The sequence below is a fragment of the Sinocyclocheilus anshuiensis genome, unplaced genomic scaffold, assembly GCF_001515605.1.
Source record: "Sinocyclocheilus anshuiensis isolate Anshui unplaced genomic scaffold, SAMN03320099.WGS_v1.1 scaffold866, whole genome shotgun sequence".
Classification (NCBI taxonomy): domain Eukaryota; kingdom Metazoa; phylum Chordata; class Actinopteri; order Cypriniformes; family Cyprinidae; genus Sinocyclocheilus; species Sinocyclocheilus anshuiensis.
In genome coordinates, this window is record NW_015540899.1 from 322,639 (window position 1) to 343,123 (window position 20,485).

Sequence of the window (20,485 nt, forward strand, 5' to 3'; positions counted from 1 at the left end):
CGGCCGGGTAGAGTGCGTAGTCTCGGGTGGTCTGGAGATCTCAGGGATGAGTCGAGGATTGGTGATAAAACTGTTGGAAAAGTGCACACCAATATCCAAAAGCTCCTGTCGGGTGTAAGATGTTAAAGCAAAGCTGTTCAGTGCGAACAGGCCCGAGATGAGCAGGAAAAATACTACAAAATACAAAATACAAAAAACTGGAGAGACGCCGAGCCTTGCGATGTGTATGTGCCGCCATCTTGGTCATGTATACTTATTCGTACAGAAAAAAATGCGCTCGGTTCGGTATGTGTAGCACACAAATACAGTGTTGTTTTAACCACTGCATGTGCGGAACTTAACCCGTTTCAGTTCTCATGCGTGAATACAACTTCACTAATACATTAACTCCTGTCCAATAATCGCAATAAGCTTTGTATTTATTTAGTACTTATTTTCGATACAAAACATTTTTATCAGGAAATTCAAACGATAAATGTCGTTTTGACGCTCTTTGATGTGGCGTGACATATCGCAAGTACAAGCAATGTACAAGGTACATTTTTGTGTACCGTTACACCCCTAATGTTTTTATTATTATTTATATTATTAAGTATTATATCTAAAAATAGCGTGCTATTAGATGAACTGTTTTCTTTATTTAAAAATTGCTACACAGCAGCATTCGTGTCTTAGGTGGTAGAAAAAGGGAATTGTGCAGTGTTGATTTGCAGTCATTAATAATACGTGCACGTCTTAATATTCGAATAGTATCTAATGTATGATACTAATTATGGTACACTAATGTTCTTTTTTCTCTCCTTTTTCCTGACAGACTGTGAGTGAGAAAGACTGGCAATACTTTCTAAAAGTATCAATTATTGTACATGTATTCACTCATTTGACATTTACAACATGGCACACTTCTGTTATCATCCGTATTGTAATTCTGTTATTAAAATAATATATTAAAATATAAAAATAAAAAATGACTGTGAATCTTTTTTTTTTTGTGTTAGTTTAAGATGTGTTTAAGATTTTCTGTGTATTGAGTATTTAAAAAAAAAAAAAATAGATGTGGCGTAAATATGGTTAAATAATGGCTTTTGGTGTATCAGCCATTTGTGGGCTATGTAAGGGCCGTCAGCCTTTTACAGAACTCAACCACACAAGAATACCATTGGGCCACATCTGTTTTATTATATGGCTCACTTCATGGCACTGTTTTGTTTCAGTTCTGACTAAAAATATGTGGACTAGTTCTGGGCCGCCAAACACACATAATACTCTGGGCCACACTTTAGCTGTTGATTTGGGCCAAATCTGAGCCCAAATAAAATGACTGGGAATATATAAACAACGGCTGGTTATTAAAAGACTTCAAGTTTTAAAAAAGAAGGTGTACATTAGTGACTTTATTCATCATTTACTGCTAAGCGGTAAAGTTTTGTTTATGTCTTTGATCAGCTTTTAAAAAATAAAACAATTGTTCAAGAATTGTTGCATAATTCCAAATAAATAGATTGTGATCCACAAATAAATGTAAAGAGAATAACAAAAATTAAACATTGATAAATCCACAAATAAATGAATAATAAATAGTAAAGAGCCACAAATAAATATTGAGAGTTTCACAAACATTAATTAAATTCACAAATATATTTTTATGTCACAAACACAATTTTGCTTGGCATTTATTTGTGAATTGCATCCTGTGCATTTGTTGATCGCTGCATACATTTGTGGATCGCTCCCCGTACATTTGTGAATAGCTTTCTGAGCATTTGTGGATTGCTGTTCGCATTTGTGGATTTTGAAACATTTCTTGCATCAAGACGCTGACAATCCACAAATGCGTGGACTCCACCCACTGTCTACTCAAGATATCAGATAACAGCCACATTTTTTGACATGATTCGTTGACCAGTCGTAGCACATTCTCGCTATAACCAATCATGTTTTGCTTTACAGTCAGTTTGTAACCCCGGTTCTCTGAAACATCGAGTGGAGAGATCCACCTATGGGAAGGGCATCCGTACCTGACTTCTGCAGACGCATCCAATTGCACCAAGTCTGGCTTGACAGACAGGAGCGCGTGCCCAATAGCAGGTAAGGGACCGCTCCTTCACTGAGCGCATAAAGTCCCAACACGCACTACCTTTCCTCAGTGAGCATATTTGCTTCTCGTGCAGCAAGCTGGGCAAACTTGATGGATCTCTCCACTCAATGTTTCAGAGAACCGGGGTTACGAACAGTAACCTATTGTTCTCTTTCATCATCTCATGTTCAAGATCAACCTATGGCAGATATGGACAGCTCCCCGGTTGCCCAGTACACTCACAGCGAGGCCCTGTAAGCCAGAGGACGGTCTCCTGGAAGGCGGTGCTAGACACGTAACCAAGTATCTGACCCCTCACAAAGTGGGCATGCAATACCGGCCATAAAAGCATGACATGCGGTAACATGCATACAAAACCTGACAACACACATAATGCTGGAAGCATATATATACATAGTCTAATTAAATGTTCCCTCCTGGTGGAATGACCTGCCCAACTTAGTCCGAGCAGCTGAGTTCTTAGCCATCTTCAAGAATCGGCTAAAAACACATCTCTTCCATCTTTATTTGACCCTCTAACTCTAGCACTCTCTATTCTAATTATTTTCTTTATATATTAAAAAAAATTGCCCCTTTTAGACTTGCACTCTATTTATTTACTAACTGCTTGTTTTCTTAAAAAAAATAAATAATAATAGCACTTGCTTCTCTAATCTTTTTGTATTCTATCTTTATTTTCTTTTTATTTATTATACAATTAACAAAAGCAAAAAAGGCCTCTAACACTAGCTTGCTCTATTATTTTTCTATTCTTTATTTTTGTTCAAGAAATGAAAAGCTGATCACTCCTCCTGAAAGGGCTGGTCCTGTCAATGTAAACCCGCAGGGCATGAACAGGACACAAAGCATTCAGCCTCTGATCCTCCGGCAGAGGAGAATGGAGGAGGGTGAAAAGTTGAAAGCTCAAGCACCTCACACGTGAAAGCTGGGAAGCATTTAGGCATAAAGGCCGGGTTAGGCCTGAGAAAAACCTTATCTCCACTGAGAGAGAAATGAATGCAACAGGGGTGAACAGAGACTGCGTGCAAATCACTGACACGTTTGGCTGATGCCAAGGCCAGGAGCAGAGCTGTCTTGAAAGACAGAAGCTTCAGGGGAATATTTCCCAGGGGCTCAAACAGCTGTTGAGACAAAGCCTCCAGCACCATGGAGAAGTCCCATCCTGGAGCTGCTCTTCTAGTGACTGTAAGAGAACAGCGTGTGCCCTTCATAAATCTACGAATAAGGGGTTGTTGCCCCACCGTAGTGCCATCAAACCCAACATGACATGCAGCGATAGCCTCTAAGTAGACCTTAATAGAAAGATTTACCACCATCGATGAGGTCTTGCAAAAAACCCAAAATGTCAACGAATGAGTACTGATATGATATCAGCTGACGCCCCTCACACCACTCCTCAAACACACGCCACTTGAAATCATAAAGGGAGCGTGTAGAGGAGGCTCTAGCATTCTGCATGGTAGCAACAACACGAGGGGGGAGCCCCAATCTGTTTAAATTTGCCCTCTCACGGGCCAGGCCCAGAGAGCTACCCTGTCTGGGTGCGGGTAGTATATTTCCCCATTCACTTGAGACAAGAGGTCCATGCGTAATGGGAGGGGCCATGGCTGTGCATACAGAAGAGGAACTATCTCTGCCAGCCATGAAGATTTGGACCACCTGGGTGCTATCAAAATCAGAGTCATGCTCTGTTCTTTCACCCTGACCAGAGTTGGAGATATCAGGCAGAGCAGAGGAAAAGCATAGAGCAGCACATTGGGCCTCATCCCGTAGCGAGAAGAGCATAGGACAATGGGCATTTTGGACCTCTTCCATAGCAGATCCACTATCTGAGGGTGGAGGCGCCATTCTCCGTAGAGTGGGTTCCCCCGGGACAAAAGGTCTGCACCCCTGTTCAGAATGCCTGGGACATGGGTCGCCCATAACGACAGAAAATACCGCGTGCTCCATACTAACAGCTTGTGAGCTAGAGCATGAAGCTTGGAGGAGCGCATCCCCCCTTGCCGGTTGATATGTGCCACGGCTGTGGTGTTGTCGCAACGCACCAGCACGTGATGCCCCTGCAGGCAGGGCAGAAAATGTTTCAGAGCCTTCCAAACAGTGAGGAGCTCCAAATAATTTATGTGGACTGAGTGGAGTGTGCTCGTCCACACACCGTTCATTAATCTGCCCTTCTGAGTGGCTCCCCATCCTGTTAAGGACACGTCTGTCGTTTCGATTTCCGCAACATGATGGTCCCCGGGGGGGTCCCCTGAGTGTAAAATTCTGTCTTCCTCCAGTGCTGCAGTGCTGCTGTACACGAGCACGTCACTGTGACAGAGAGGCAAAGATCTGAGATGAAGAGATGAAACCCACTTCATGAACACCCTCATTCTCAGAAAGCCCAGAGGCAGGACATGGACAGCCGAAAGCCACAAGGCCCTGTAATCTGAGACACGTGCGATACTGTACCCACGCTCCTTCCCTGAACTGCGAGAGGCAATTCATGAAAGAGAGAATGCGCTCTTGCGACAAGCGTGCGCATCATAATGGAATTCATTTCCAGATGCAGAAATATCACATTCTGGGCAGGAGTGAAATTGCTCTTGTTCACATCACTCTGAAGCCGAGCTCTGTGACGTGAGCGAGCACACGGGCAGTGTTCTGCATCACTTTCTTTCTTGAATCGGCTATATTTAGACAATCGTCTATATATGTCAGAATTACGGTGGCCGAGAGAGCTCAACACGCTGCAAATAGAAAAAAAAAAACACCAGCAAATTAAGAAAACAACTTCATCTATTTGCCAACACACACGCTGCAAATGCTCAAACACAACCAAATAAAGAAACACACTGCAAATAGAAAAAGCATCTGCAAATTAAGAAAACAACTCCATCAATTTGCCAACACACGCGCTGCAAATGCTCAAACACAACCAAATAAAGAAACGCACTGCAAATAGAAAAAGCACATGAAAATTAAGAAAACAACTTCATCAATTTGACAACACACGCACTGCAAATGCTCACAACACAAACCAACAAAGAAATGCACTGCAAATAGAAAAAAAGCACCTGCAATACAAGAAAACAACTTCATCAATTTAACAACACACGCGCAGCAAATGCTCACAACACAACCCAATAAAGAAACGCACTGCAAATACTCACAACACAACCAAACAAAGAAATGCACTGCAAATATAATCCTTTATTTGGTTGTGTTGTGAGCATTTACAGTGCGTTTCTTTATTTGTTTGCATTGTGAGAATTTGCAGCTCCTGCTGTCAAACTGATGAAGATGTTTTCTTGATGTGCTGGTGCTTTTTCTATTTGCATGTGTTTTCTGAAGTTGCAGCGCGTTGAGCTCTCTCGGGCACCGTACAGAGTCCTGAGACCTGCTATTCTCAACGGAGCCAGACCCACCTCCGTGCATAGACAGTTGGTGGGCTGAGAGCCAAACCGAATGGGAGGACCGTGAATTCGTAACGCATGCCTTGGTAGGAGAAATGAAAGAATTTCCTGTGCAGAGGATAAATGCTTATGTGCAAGAAAGCATCTTTCAGATCGATCGATGTGAACCAATCGCTCTGATTTATTGAGCGTAATAGAGACCCGTGTGTTAACATTCTGAAACTGTATTTCCTTAAATGTTTGTTCAACACCCTGAGATCCAAGATGGGACGGAGGGAACCGTCCTTCTTTGGAATTAGGAAATAACGTGAGTGAAACCCCTGACTGCGTAAGTGAGAAGGGACCAATCGAACCGCTCCTTTCTCGAGGAGGGAGGGGATTTCGTCTTTCAGAATGTGAGCAGAGCTCTCTTCTGTATGATAAGAGATAACTCCGTTGAAATGTGGGGGTTTTCACTTTTGGCAAACTGAAGTCTGTACCCCTTCGTTATTGTGTGAATCACCCATTCGGGAGCTGACACAGACAGCCAGGCTGTTACATGATTCGCTAGAGCAGTGTTTCCCAACCTTTTTTTAGTCGCGGCACCCTTTGGAAATTTTAACAAACTTGTGGCACCCTACAAAATTAATTGTCACAATATTTGAAATTCTAACTTCGATATGATAAGGATTTTTTACACGGCACCCCTGCTCTCGAAAGGTGCCGCGGCACCCCGGTTGGGAAACACTGCGCTAGAGTTCCTACACAAACCGGAAAACTGCTTAGAGCTGGCAATTCGGCCTGTTCGCTCATTTGTGGTGCAATGGCGCCATTTAGTGGACAGACTAGAGGCGACATGCAGGGGTTTATAGAGGTGTGCTCTCTCTGCAGAGAGATGTTCTCTCTCTGTAGAGAGATGCACTCCCCTTGAAATGAATTCATTTGATTAACTTATTGTGCTTTTTGTGTTTTGTGTGTGTTTTGTGTCGGGGAACACAGGGGCCGAAGCCTTTATTATTTGGGTGAGGGGAACAAAGTATGTGCGGTGTGGTGACACTGCTTGTGAACTTTTCCTCACAACAGACCCCCTGAATGTGGGGGGAGAACACACAACTTCCACTGAACACCTGGGCTGGGCAGCCTCGGGAGGAAGGTGGCCGAGCCTTGCAAGAAATACCCTCCGTCTCCGTGGCAGGGGGGTTAGACAAACACACAGGGGGCACCTGGCGTGGAGCTGCCTTCCTGGGAAGGCACAATTTGAAAGCCTCGTCTTCCTTCTTTTTGTCGTCGCATCGTTGCTGCATCAATGCGACGGCAGGGCCAAAGAGAGCCCGGCCAGGCTCCACGGGGGCGCCCGCGATGCACCTCTTTTTGATTGTGCTTTAAAAGGCTGCAACAGCTATAACTGCAACTGGATGCATCAAAGCAAATGTGCGAATCATTTGTCCTTCATCGTGTTGCACCTCGTCCAGTGTAGACAGTATTGCAGTAGATTTATATTTGCTTTGGACGCGTTGCGAGGGTATTACTGCCCTGATAGCACACATATATCACAGAGACGTTTATTTGACGTCTGCATTTACATCTGCAAGACGTATTTTTTAGAGTGTTTGCTCATCTTCAATACGTCTACAGGGCATTTCCTATCAGATGTGAAATAGACGTTTAGAAGATGTCTTTAAGATGTTTATGATTTAGAATGTATGTAAAACTGACGTCTTAAAGACATCTGTCAGATGTTTGTACACAAAAGATGCTTTCCAGATTAAGCGATCTTTAACAGATATCTTGCAGACGAATGCTATCTGGGTGATGATGTTCAGTATCTGTGAATGTTCAAAAATTGTGCATAATCCTGAGTTTATCCTCATTCACCTATCCTTATGGAAATATAAAGAAGCCTTACACTCCAACAATCTTTTTGAAACATGATTTTTTTTTAACCACACAAACAGCACTGAAGCTCAATTTGAACAAATTGTCCATAGAATTAAGTCCCTTACAGGGGTGCAAAATGAACCTGCTCCCGCCATGATTGTAAAACAAAACGTGATTGGTTATAGTGGTCACATGGTTTGCACGGCATTACCGTCTCTACACCGGACGCGGCCGTTGTAAATCATTTGAACTTTGCGTTATAAATAGAACGAGGCATCAGTTTACTGTCAGGGATTTGTTGTGTCGTGTCGTGCCGCATCCAGTGTAGACAGCATCACTGATTATAATGGGTTCTATAGTATTTTGTGTCGTGTCGTGCCGTTTGCGTCCAGTGTAGACACGGTGTCTAACAAATCATGTAACCTTAACTAGGGATATTTGAGTAACTAGGAATTTTAGCACAAATAGTAAGATTTGACAGATGTACATCAGTAAGGTAAACAACAATCACACTTTAAGTAAAGTCAACAAAAAATAATTAAGTTACCACATTTGTTAGATTTTACAGTGATATTGCCTAGCCCTAATTGTACTACTTTTGTCACAAGTTCCAGTAAACAGTCAGCTTTTTTACGTCTACAAGTGTACAATGAATTCAGCTTCAGAAAGAATCTCAACCTGGTCTCATAAAAATATGTACCTCTGGATACTTTTCTGCAACACCGTTTTTACGTACCTTACTGCACGTTTCACTGCAGTTTCAAAGAGAAATGTCCACTGAGTGGCACTAAAACACAGGTTCAATACGTGAACCCTGGCACGTTTTTATTATGTTGATATAGGTACGTATTGCTGTGTTTTTATTACATTGCTTCAGGTACGTATTGCGGCGGTTCAGAATTCAATTATCCAGGGACTGGTTGCTAAAAGTTAATGCTCTATTGTGTTGGAAATATGCCCTACAGCAAACCCCACACTAAACCTACCCGATAGTGTTAACGAATGCAAAACTGATATAAAACGCATTTGTTGATGCACCCGTGCCATTTGAACTTCCTTATATGCAGATTTGAACTGTTTTGTCAAGTTAGTTACACGGGATTCGATTACCAGTGCTCCTCGCCTCTCAAGTACGTCTCCGTACTCCGTGAGCTGCCGAAAAAACCTACCGTATATAAAAACCCATAGATCTGAAGCTGAATATGTGTGATGCTAACATTCAAATGCATCAATTTTCAAATCTCCCAGCATATTACATTTTTTTTTGAAGTCATAACATAATATTCTTCAAGTAATTGTGCGAAAATTACGCTTTATTAATCGAAACTCTGTAAATTTGTGTGAAAAGGAATAAAAGCTGTCGGAATTTTACTGCCTCTAGTGTTCATTTCTTTTGGAAACTGCAGTATGTACGTATGTACATACTTATTGGTATATATTTCGCGTCTCACGAAAACGTGCCCCCAGGTACGTGTTTGCCATGAGACCAGGCAGAAGAATCTGCCATCGTAGGCCAAATTCTGATTTTACCTTTACTTTATTTGTATAGTGCTTTATACAATACTGGTTGGTCAAAGCAGCTTTACAGTGTTAGACAGGAAAATATATTGTCAATAATGCAAGACAATAACAGAGTCATTTTTCCAGCTAAAGTCAGTTCATTGATGATTCAGTGATGTCATCATCCAGTTCAGCTCTCTTCCAATAGTGTCTGTGCAATCAGTCAAGCCTCCCCAACTAAGCAAGCCTAAGGCGACAGTGGCAAGGAACCAAAACTCCATCGGTGACAGAAATGGGAGAGAAACCAGGCTCAGTTGGGGGACCAGTTCTCCTCTGGCCAGACGACACCAGCATGGTGTGGTTTAATTCCAGCCTGCAACACAGGAGGAGAGGACTTGTCTGGTTCCCATGGTCATGTGCTGATGGTTGTCGAGGTGACGAAGTCTTTGCAGGGGATCTGTCTCTGGGGCGCATCTAGTTGACATGGTGTCTGCTGACATTGAGGGCTTTAGAGGTCATCTCTAGGTGCTGATCCACCATCTGATCTGCATACAGACTGGATCTGTATGGCTACGGTGACCTCAGAATAAGAATGAAAGAAACTAATATTAGCGTAGATGCCATTCTTCTTACGATGTAGTGAGTACATTGGGTGTTATGGGAAGTGTTCCGGTTGACCTCATTAATGCAGCCTAACAATCCTTTAACGGATCGATATTATAATTATAATATCAATATAATTATAATATTATTGATATTATAATATCAATGAATTATAGAAATGATTCATCCAAACCCACTCTGTTCTGCCAGACGTCTCAGCAATACCAATCTGGAGTCTAGTAAACAGCAGTTTTTAAAGTGCATAAGCAATGAACATATTATATTATATTATATTATAAAACTTTGCTGCTGAGTTCAAAATGTTCTGTAGTAAAATTTACTAATAGCTTGCACCAATGTAAACTATATTTTTGTGTGTGTTTAAAAAAAAGAAAAAACACCTGGATTTACTAAGGACACTCTGTGAAAAATTAGAAATGGAAAAATAGTGTTATTTTGTGGCTAAACTTATTGTATATACAGTTCTTGGAGTCTGCCTTTCAGATGCAAAAATTATGGGAAGAGTGTATTTAAATGAATTATGCAAAATAATTTTGCTAAGGTTTGCGGTAGTCTGCTTACTAATATTTGCGTCTTAACCCATTCTGTGGCTGTGTTGTTAGTAGATCATGCATTCGAAACTGTCCTACATTTGATCTTACAATCATTTCTCAAATGTGCATACGTGTGATTAACAGAATGAACGTACGCACAAAACCAAACAAACAAAAAAAAAACATGCGTATGCCTCTCTTTCAGATTTGAAGCTTATAAATTCTAAATGATCTTGAAATTGTGAGCAGCTGAATGGTTTCAGATCTCTGGCTTGTAAATGCCAAATAATTAATGTAATTAACATATAGAGCACCAGTTAATGTCCAAATCATTTAATTGAGAATGGCGAGCGGCAAGAAACACTGGTCACACTTTATTTTAAGCTCTAATTCTCACTATTAACAAAAAATCAACTACGAATTTTGCCTCAAACAACTAATTTACTGCTTATTAATAGTAGGTAGTTGTTAAGTTTAGTTAATGGGTAGGATTAGGGATGTAGAATATGGTCATGCAGAATATGTGCTTTATAAGTACTAAGAAACAGCAAATATGTTAATAATAAGCATGTTAATAAGCAGAGAAGGGCACAAATACACCAAAAAAGTATTTTGTTACAAATTACAAATACTTGCTCATCAAATGTATTTAATTTAAAATACAAAATACTGGTGTGAGAAATGTATTTAATACAAATAAAAAAATAAAAAAATTGAAAATACAAAAATATAAACAATATATACAAGCAATCATTTGAAGTGCAAGAAACAGTGTCATTACATTTACTAGGCTAATACTGGAGTTAGATACACACATAAGATAAAGAGATGTTCTTTCCCCTCCTTGAACAACTTATAAAAAACATTATTTAACCCTAACACTAGACAATATATCCAATATATTGATCCATATTTCTTCTAATTTCATATGTTCATATGTCATATATATATATAAAACACGATTAATGCAACCGTTTTAAAGGGGTCATATGATGCGATTTCAATTTTTCCTTTCTCTTTGGAGTGTTACAAGCTCTTGATGCATAAAGAAGATCTGTAAAGTTGCAAAGACTAAAGTCTCAAATCCAAAGATATATTCTTTATAAAAGTTAAGAGTCATCCACGCCTATAAAACGGCTCGTTCTAACACGCCCCCACATGTCTACATCACTATGTGGGAAGATTTGCATAACACCGCCCAAATGTTCACGCAAAGAAAGAAGGCGTAACTTTGATTCTCGCTGTAGTATTGTTGTTGCCATGTGTTTCGTTGTGAAAGTGAAACTACTTTGTTTGGCCTTCCAAAAGAGGACGATATCCGCTTCGTCATGCCTAGAGATGATCCATGCTGGCTCTTTTGGAAGGACACGACTAGAAATCAGTGGTTAAGTTGTATTTACAACACTGTTCCAGAACAGCTCAACCCAAATATTAAGATGTGTGCAGCGCATTTTATGGAGGACTGTTTCCTGATCTTGGGAGAGTAGACTACAATGCCGGTTGTTCTGACGCACAGTAAAGAAACATGAAAAAATAAAGCGTAGACATGCTTGATGGTATTCAAATAAACATAGTTGTGTCTTAAAGTGAAGTGAAGCAGTTAGTCAAGTTTACATTATTTACTAAACTGATTTCCACTTTAATTAAAAAAATAAATAAATATAATAAACAGAATTAATGTAACCATTTAAAAGGAAAAAGGATGTTTTGTTATCGCTTTTGGAGCAAGGGCGCCGCCATCTTGCAATTCCACAGCGTGTGACGTCACGAGGTAGGTTCGCTCCATTGGCCAGTGAAGAAATATAAGCATTTCTTTATTTTTTGAACACACAAATGTGATTGGTTTTCACCATAATTGCATGAATATCCAACACCAAACTGTTTAAATCACAAAGTTTTGATCGTGGTATCCCAAAAATTGTTGTAACATTGGCACAACATGATGTAAACAATAAACCGAAACAAGGCAAACGTTTCGGTCACATGTTGACCATTTTCAATGCCAAGCTGACAATAGGTGCGTTCGACTTCATGCGGCGCCGCGCAAACCGATCGGCGGCTGACTTGAAGCAGTGCATGCCGGTTAGAAATGTTGTCCGACTTGAACCGGCGCCGACACTACGTCACTGTCACGTGTGGCATCAAAGTACCACGATATCGTTTCAAGAGCAGCTGGCTGACTCAGCTGGCGCAGCTTTTTCAGAGCGACTGCAGGAGTGCTGATGACGACACAGCTGTTTCACGATTGGCCAAATTCACCACATGACAACAATGACGTGTGTTTCTAACATCTTCAAATCCAATACTGCTCATAAATCTGTGTTTTTAGAACATTAAAAGCTTTTTTACTGTAGTCGCAATGTTATATTGAGTCACGTTTATCATGAAAGCATATATACCCCCACTTTATTAGTATTTAAATAGTATATATTTACGTTGAACATTATTCTTGAACAGATGGCGCTGTATTAAGCAGTATATAAAAAGTGTTTCTGTAGCTCATGAAAACGTTTCTGAAACGTCTGTGTATTTGACAGATATTGCATTTAATTCACTTCATCTGTGATAGAGTATGCAAACACCGCGCGAGCGTCACTAACGGGAGCAGAAAGTGTCCGGCTTGATGGCTCCGTTTTCAACTCCACCCCCGACTGCAAGCGGCTACTCTCGTTGACTGCTGTCTGTAGCGGTGCTTCAAGTCAAACGCACCTAATGTTAGAACTAGGAGCCATCTTAATTTGAGGAATCACATGATAATTAAAGAGATTACATGATCAATATCACATGATAATTAAAGCGATCACATGATCATTTTTTTTAGTGATCATGTGATCTCTTTAATTATCATGTGATTCCTCAAATTAAGATGGCTCCTAGTTCTAACATTGTCAGCTTGGCATTGAAAATGGTCAACATGTGACCGAAACGTTTGCCTTGTTTCATTCAGTAAATTGCTTATATTGTTTTCATCTCGCTTGTGACTCTTTGATGTTTGAGTGTGTGGACTTTTTTCAAGCTCTTCAATTTTAGCATACACACACTCTAATATCATATCTGTCTGTACGCATGTTTTATAAATGAGGCCCCTGATTTTCATCGGCTTTGCTTGTTTGCGACTTTATGCTAATTTGTGCTGCTCTTGATAGATTGTGTTGGTCATTATGGAAATGATCTGGCTGCATCTGTGTTTGTTTATTTGCAGACTGTCATTAGATCACACAGAACTTTACACTCCCGTTGGTACTTTTATGGAATTTAAGTTTCACAATAGTTTTGTGAGAGCATGACTCTCATTTACTAGTAAATGATGAAGATATGTTGCCTGAAAGTGACTAATTTATCCAGATGGATCTTCTAATAACACTTGTAGTATGTTCTCGCTATACATGAAATGTTGATCATATTTGCATTGAAAAATACATGTTAATGTCTTTAGTAAGCCAGGCAATATGTCTATGAAATATCATCATAGAAGAGTAGCAGTTGCCCTTCAGCATTTGTTTACCATTTCTAAATGGCAGGACCACTAGCTTCTAGGGATGGCTGACGCGAAACTGATGTTTCGACACGGTGTCGAGATCCCGAAGCGCAGAACACTGCTCCGAAGTGAGATTCGAAACACCCATGTCACGTGACTAAGATTTATAACATATTCACAATTAATTCATTCAGTTGTCAAAGAGATGTTACAACACATTACAAGAACAGAATAATAAAAACACAACCTTCAAACATTTATTATAATTATATACATGCTTCACCCGGGATTCAAACCTTAAGTGACAGGTTCTGACAACATGCCAAGTGTGCACACTAACCACTCCCCCAACACACATGGTGGAATGACAAGCACAACATATACCTTATAATTTGTCAATTCGCTTAACTGATTCATTGTCAATGCTATTTCAGAGCAATACTTCAAAATTTGTACATTTGCTTCGACTGTTTCAGTGTTTCATGAAGCCTCGCTTGGCCCACCACTACTAGCTTCTCAGATCCTCTACAAAACCCATCACAGCACTAGAATGACCTTTTACTGTCACAACCAGCACGACCCCTGGTTATCATCAGCATGAGCCTCAGGCATACAATGGAGCATCAGATATGAACTCATAATATCTCATTGCCGCCCAGAACACCTCCTTTTTTTTTTTTTTTTCCCCTTTGCCCACCACTACTAGCTTCTCAGATCCTCTACAAAACCCATCACAGCACTAGAATGACCTTTTACTGTCACAACCAGCACGACCCCTGGTTATCATCAGCATGAGCCTCAGGCATACAATGGAGCATCAGATATGAACTCATAATATCTCATTGCCGCCCAGAACACCTCCTTTTTTTTTTTTTTTGCACCCTGTATACTGACTATTTAGACATGATAGGTAAAACCCATTATTAAAAAAAAAAGGAATATAGCGTCTGACAGATGCTAGTCTCATCCTTGGATACCCTCTGTTCCAAAATCAAGAGTTAAGAGACTACTACAGTGTGGACTATTTTTGAGGAAAAGTCAATTTGAAACCAACTCAATTTTTTGCCTTTTCCACAGAGGCACTAGTAGCAAGTAATCTATTATAGAAAGCAATGTTATAACTAATGTGTGTTGTGTTTTTTGTATTAAATAACCTATACTTTTGATTTAATGCAATTCTGATCACATACATTTTCTGTTGTCTGCTTGTTTGCTCAATAACGGCTTATGCAGACTGCTGATCCATTGTTTGTCTGTGGGATGTTCATTCATTCATTCGTTCATTCTCACAGTGGTCTATTACTGTGGTCTGTTATTGCCGTAAATGGCATGTAAAAATGAAACATAATTTTGAACATTCAAATCACCACAGCAAGAATACTCACACATTTCAAAATACAAATCTATTTATCTTTGCTTAATATCCAACTGTCCTTCAGTATATCAGGCAGTTTTGAATTACTTGGAGACACCAATCAGCATAACATCTCTTTTCTGCCATTTCTGGGTTCTGTCAATCTAAACAATGTTGGTGAAGTTCATATTGCAGTGAGCTGATGGTCAGGTTTAGATGAATCTTGTCAGTTAAATCCTCCTTTTTCAGCAGACTGGAGGTAAGCCATCATTGTGAAGTTCAAATGAATAGGTGTTAGAAAAGCTCATCTCACATTCTCGGCTAAGTTATTTCCAGAGCAAGTGATAACACGGCTGTTACTTTTTAATGTTGCTGGCATTAGTGTTGTTCTGATATGATCCAAAGTGGCATGAAAAAATTCATAAGAAGGTGGCAGCTTCTTCCTTGGTGAACTCCATGTAATCTATATTTACCATGGTCTGCACAATTTTCAATGAAAGAGTGAATACATGAACAAATGCATGAATAAATAACAGAATCAAACAGTAATTGATATGAATGAAGGTGTTTATTGTACAGGTAGAACAGTAAATGTGAGTAAATAAATCTTGTTTCTGTTACCAGGACAATGTGGATCTGGGGGATTTGATGTTTTCTCTATGCTATCTGCCCACTGCCGGACGACTGACCATCACTATGATCAAAGCACGAAATCTGAAAGCCATGGACATCACTGGAGCTTCAGGTATGAGCAGATTCAGGTTTTATTTATATACCTGGATTTACAGTTTGAAATGACATATTACCAGTGGTGGAAAGAGTACTGAAAAAATATACTCAAGTAAAAGTACCATTACCTTCCAAAAAATGTAGTGTGAGTAGAGTAAAAGTACTTGTCTAAAAAACTACTTAACGTGAGTATTTGTAATTCGCTACTTCACACCCCTGCATATTACCTTTCTTTTTTTCTCCTTAACAAAATAGCTTTAGAGGATTTGCAACTAATGGTAGGATATGTAAGAGGCTAGATAAAGTTTTAAGCTGGTGTAATGTAAGCTCGTTTGTATTAATGTATTAATATGTTGTGAGGTACAGTTACCAGAGTGACACTAAAACAGGTAGTAGTAATTGCTACTCTTTACTAAAGTACATGCCAGAGCACATACATCTTTACTTTAACTTGAGTGAAAAAGTGTCAGTGGTCAGTACTTCAACTTTTACCAGAGTCTTTTTAAACATGAGTATTTGTACTTCTGCTTGAATGAAGGATGTGTGTACCTTTGCCATCTCTGGTCATTCCTTAAATTTGTGTTCAAAAGGGAACTGTGGATAAAAGGTTATGGCCTTAAATGATTATAATGATATATTTGGCCGTAGGTAATACACAGCGTGCTGATATACAGCCATATCTATCGCACAGCTACGAGTGTGACATTGTGTTTATACAACAGTTTGATGGCACAAGTGTGTAAATAAAAAAGAGAAAACAACAACAGAGTGTCTTTAAAAAGCCTCTGCCATGGATTCAAATCTCAGTTTGTCAGTTTAACAGCTGAGCCCAAGCCTATGTTACTAATTCGAAAATGTCACTTTAGAACTAGTAACGAAGAAACGTTGAGTTGCTTCACTGAAAGCTTATTGTATTACTGTATTAAAAGTTCACTGTATTATTTAGAGTAGAGTATTATGAGAGAGAGATGGACTGAGTGTGATTACCTGCATCTGCTACAGCATTCATTCTTCAGCTCAGTCTCATATTCAGAATAAAACATTACTTTGAATGTCCACTGAGGAAAGCGATATATTTGTCTTTCAATCTGTTAAGGGTGATTTCCGATGACAGCGCTGCTCAGTTCATTTGTTGGCTGCATCTTTCAAGGTGTTGTTGAAAGTGAAAATAACTTCCTTGTTTACAACCCTGTTTCAGTCTCCTTCAATATAAAAGTCTTAACTGCTGACTCACACATAAAACAGTCTCTTGCAGCCATCTAATGGCGGAATAATGTAACAAATCAAATTTTTATCAACACTAAATACTACTATTAAATGCTACTATTATTTGTATAAAATATTATTTATTGAAAAATACTATTTAACAACAACAACAGCCATCATAAAAGTTGCCAGGCATATCAGTCAAAAGTACAAAGGCATAATTTATAACGTTATGAGCATTTGCCTTCAGCCAAAACTATTTGCTCTGGAACAAAACATAGATTAATGAGACCAAAGACTGCCCATTAGATTTACCCAAAACACATTCTATCTCATGTTTAACAGCTATTTAGACATCAGAGCCAGCAGTAAATTCCAGAAGAACTGGCTTAGGTACGTCTGCTCTCGGCTGGTTCATGACGCTGACGCCCTGGAGCTCACATCTACGAAAACGTTGAAGCAAATTTTCAAATAGATGCTATCTTTATTTCAAAAACACATATTTGAAGTCTAAACAACTACATTCTCACACAGTATTATTTATACAGAATATTGCACACCTGGAAAAGGCTCTCAGCCAATTTAATTTTATTTTTTGTAATATTCTTAATATGATAACATTACATATTTTCACTATTCACTTGGACTCTTTTCTTAGATCCTTATGTGAAAGTTTCTCTGATGTGTGATGGACGGAGACTGAAGAAAAGAAAAACCTCCACCAAGAGGAACACATTAAACCCTGTGTACAATGAGGCCATAGTGTTTGATGTCCCTCCAGAGAACATTGACCAAATCAGCCTTCTCATAGCTGTTATGGACTATGACCGGTGAGGTCTTTTGTGTCCTTTCTGCCCATTATAGACACATTGTATAAGGGTATCAATTGAAATAAAAGATGATTGCTTTGTTGCTATTTCTTCTTATTATTTTTTTTCTTTCTAATTTTTAAGCAATGTTCACGTTTCAAAACAAGTTAAGCTCTGTGCACAGCATCTGTAAAATGCTGTTGATTACCAGAAATTTATTTTGACTCATCCTTCATCCTTACAATGGAACTCTATGGGACATGGTATTCTATTGTTTAATTTTTTTCACCTTCAAAATATATTCTAAAGATTATTCCACTTTTATGTGTCAAATGTGATTTGTAACTTTGAGGAATATAATTTAAAGGCATATCTTTGCTTTAGAATTAGAATATTCTCTGTGTTCTCATTCACTTTTTATTCATTTATTTATTGGTAAGTTTAGCATTGTTTGGGTTGTTTAATACTGAGATGTTATTCATGGAAATAACTTTACATGGACAAGGTTAGTAAGCAAAGCCAACACTTAGAAAAATGAAGGATGTACCCAGGGCTGGACTGGGACAAAAAATCGACCCTGGCATTTTTTGGTCCAGGCGGCCCATCACCACTTCGATATATATATACTATACCAGTCAAAAGTTTTTGAACAGTAAGATTTTTAATGTTTTTTAAAGAATTATCTTCTGCTCACCAAGCCTGCATTTATTTGATCCAAAATACAACAAAAGCTGTAATATAGTGAAATATTTTTACTATTTAAAATAACTGTTTCTATTTGAATATATTTCAAAATGTAATTTATTCCTGCGATTTCAAAGCTGAATTTTTAGCATCATTACTCCAGTCACATGATCCTTCAGAAATCATTCAAATATTCGGATTTGCTGCTCCAAAAACATGTATTATTATTATTATTATTATGTTGAAAACAGTAGAAGAAGAGTATAATTTTTCAGGTTTCTTTGATTAATAGAAAGTTCAGAAGAACAGCATTTATCTGAAATATAATTTTTTTTGTAACATTATAAATGTCTTTATCGTCACTTTTGATCAATTTAAAGCATCCTTGCTAAATAAAAGTATTAATTTATATAATTTAACAAAAAAATAAAAATAAAATAAAAAATAAAATAAAAATACTGGCTCCAAGTTTTTGAATGGTATATGTATAATGTTACAAAAGCTTTTTATTTCATATGAATGCTGATCTCTGGATCTTTCTATTGGATCTTTCTTACTGTTCAAACATTTTTGACTGGTAGTGTATGCATGTAGCCTATGTATCACATCTTGTTTTGGATAAGAATAAAACGTCAGGTCCGACAATATCGTGTCTTTTTTTATTTAAATCTAGCTTTATTCGCATTGGCCCTTGGAAACCTCTATGAACACACTTGACTTGACTTGGCTAAAAAATCGCGGGGGACGAATTTACGTTTTATTAAAAAGTGTTTACGCATTCTACACTCGCAGCCGCTTACACACATTAGGATAGGTTAGATTCCTGCCTCCGTTGCGAGTCCCTATCAAGCACTTTACCAATTCAACTACTCTCCTCTCCTCCTCCTGCCTGGCTCTTTGGCCCGCATCACTCACCGCAGAGCAAGCCTGTTCTTGATAATCATCTTTTGAAAACATGGGAAAAGCCAACGAGGAAGAAGTTGGGGTGAAGCGATCTTTATATAGGATGCCCGGTATGCCCGATTACCAATCCAGCACTGGATGTACCTTATGCTTGTGAACTTTAAGGCTATACTTCATTGTATGTTCGTTAATGTGAACGTTTTTGTTTGTTAACTGAGAGATGAGTTAAAAAAGTTTTCTCTAGTAACAGCATTCGACAAATTCCCTTGATCTTTACACTTTACTTGGTAGTTGGAGCTACTTGGAAAGATTGCAATTTTGATTTGTCAAAATTGAAACATTTTATAAATTAAACAAATAATGATTAATCTGATGACTTTTTTGAGTTCCTCTTAAAATAATCTAAAATATTTTAAAATTAAAAAACACACAACGTATACACACATTTCTGATTTGCACTTGATGAAGATGTACAGTATGTGAGCCTTATAGAAAGGGCAGTGGAGATATATAATACAGACAGCATTTTTACAGCAATGATTCTGCAAAAAGTAGTCTTATGAAGTAAACACGTATTTTGCTCTCTCTTTTCACAGTGTAGGTCACAATGAGGTCATTGGTGTGTGCCGAGGAGGTAATGATGCTGAGGGTTTGGGCAGAGAACATTGGAATGAAATGTTGACATACCCACGCAAACCCATCGCACACTGGCACCCTCTCATCGAGGTAGGAATGCATGGACTTTCTCTTTCAAAAGTTAATTCAGGTCAGATTTACAGTGGGGGAAATATTTATTTGATCCCCTGCTGATTTTATAAATTTGCCCCGTTACAAAGAAATGAAGGGTCTGTAATTTTCATGGTAGGTTTATTTTAACGTACAGAGACAGAATACCAACCAACAAATACAGAAAAAACACATTATATAAAGGTTAGAAATTGAATTGCATTTCAGTAAGTGAAATAAATATTTGATCCCCAAGCAAAACATGACTTACTACTTGGTGCAGAAACCCTTGTTGGCAAGCACAGAGGTAAGACGTTTTTTTTGTAGTTGTAGTTGTAGTACCTTAATGTGCTTCTTCTTGAGCCACTCCTTTGTTGCCTTGGCGGTATGTTTCGGGTCATTGTCATGCTGGAAGACCCATCCATGACCCATCTTCAGTGTTCTGGCTGAGGTTCTCGTCCAGGATTTTACAGTACATGGCCCCGTCCATTTGCTCCTCAATGTGGTGAAGTCATCCTGTACCCTTAGCAGAAAAACAGCCCCAAAGCATAATGTTTCCACCTCCGTGCTTGACTGTAGGGATGGTGTT

The 20,485-nt window shown here is 38.8% G+C and overlaps 1 protein-coding gene across 1 annotated transcript in view; it reads left to right on the top strand.

Annotated features, from left to right (window-relative positions):
• Window positions 1-20,485, top strand: part of LOC107689032 (synaptotagmin-9-like) — an 89,029-nt gene that overhangs the window by 60,733 nt on the left and 7,811 nt on the right. The window contains exons 4-6 of the mRNA XM_016486900.1: window positions 15,464-15,584; window positions 17,433-17,604; window positions 19,767-19,896. Of these exons, the coding sequence (XP_016342386.1) occupies window positions 15,464-15,584; window positions 17,433-17,604; window positions 19,767-19,896 (423 nt within the window). The remainder of the gene's footprint in view (window positions 1-15,463; window positions 15,585-17,432; window positions 17,605-19,766; window positions 19,897-20,485) is intronic.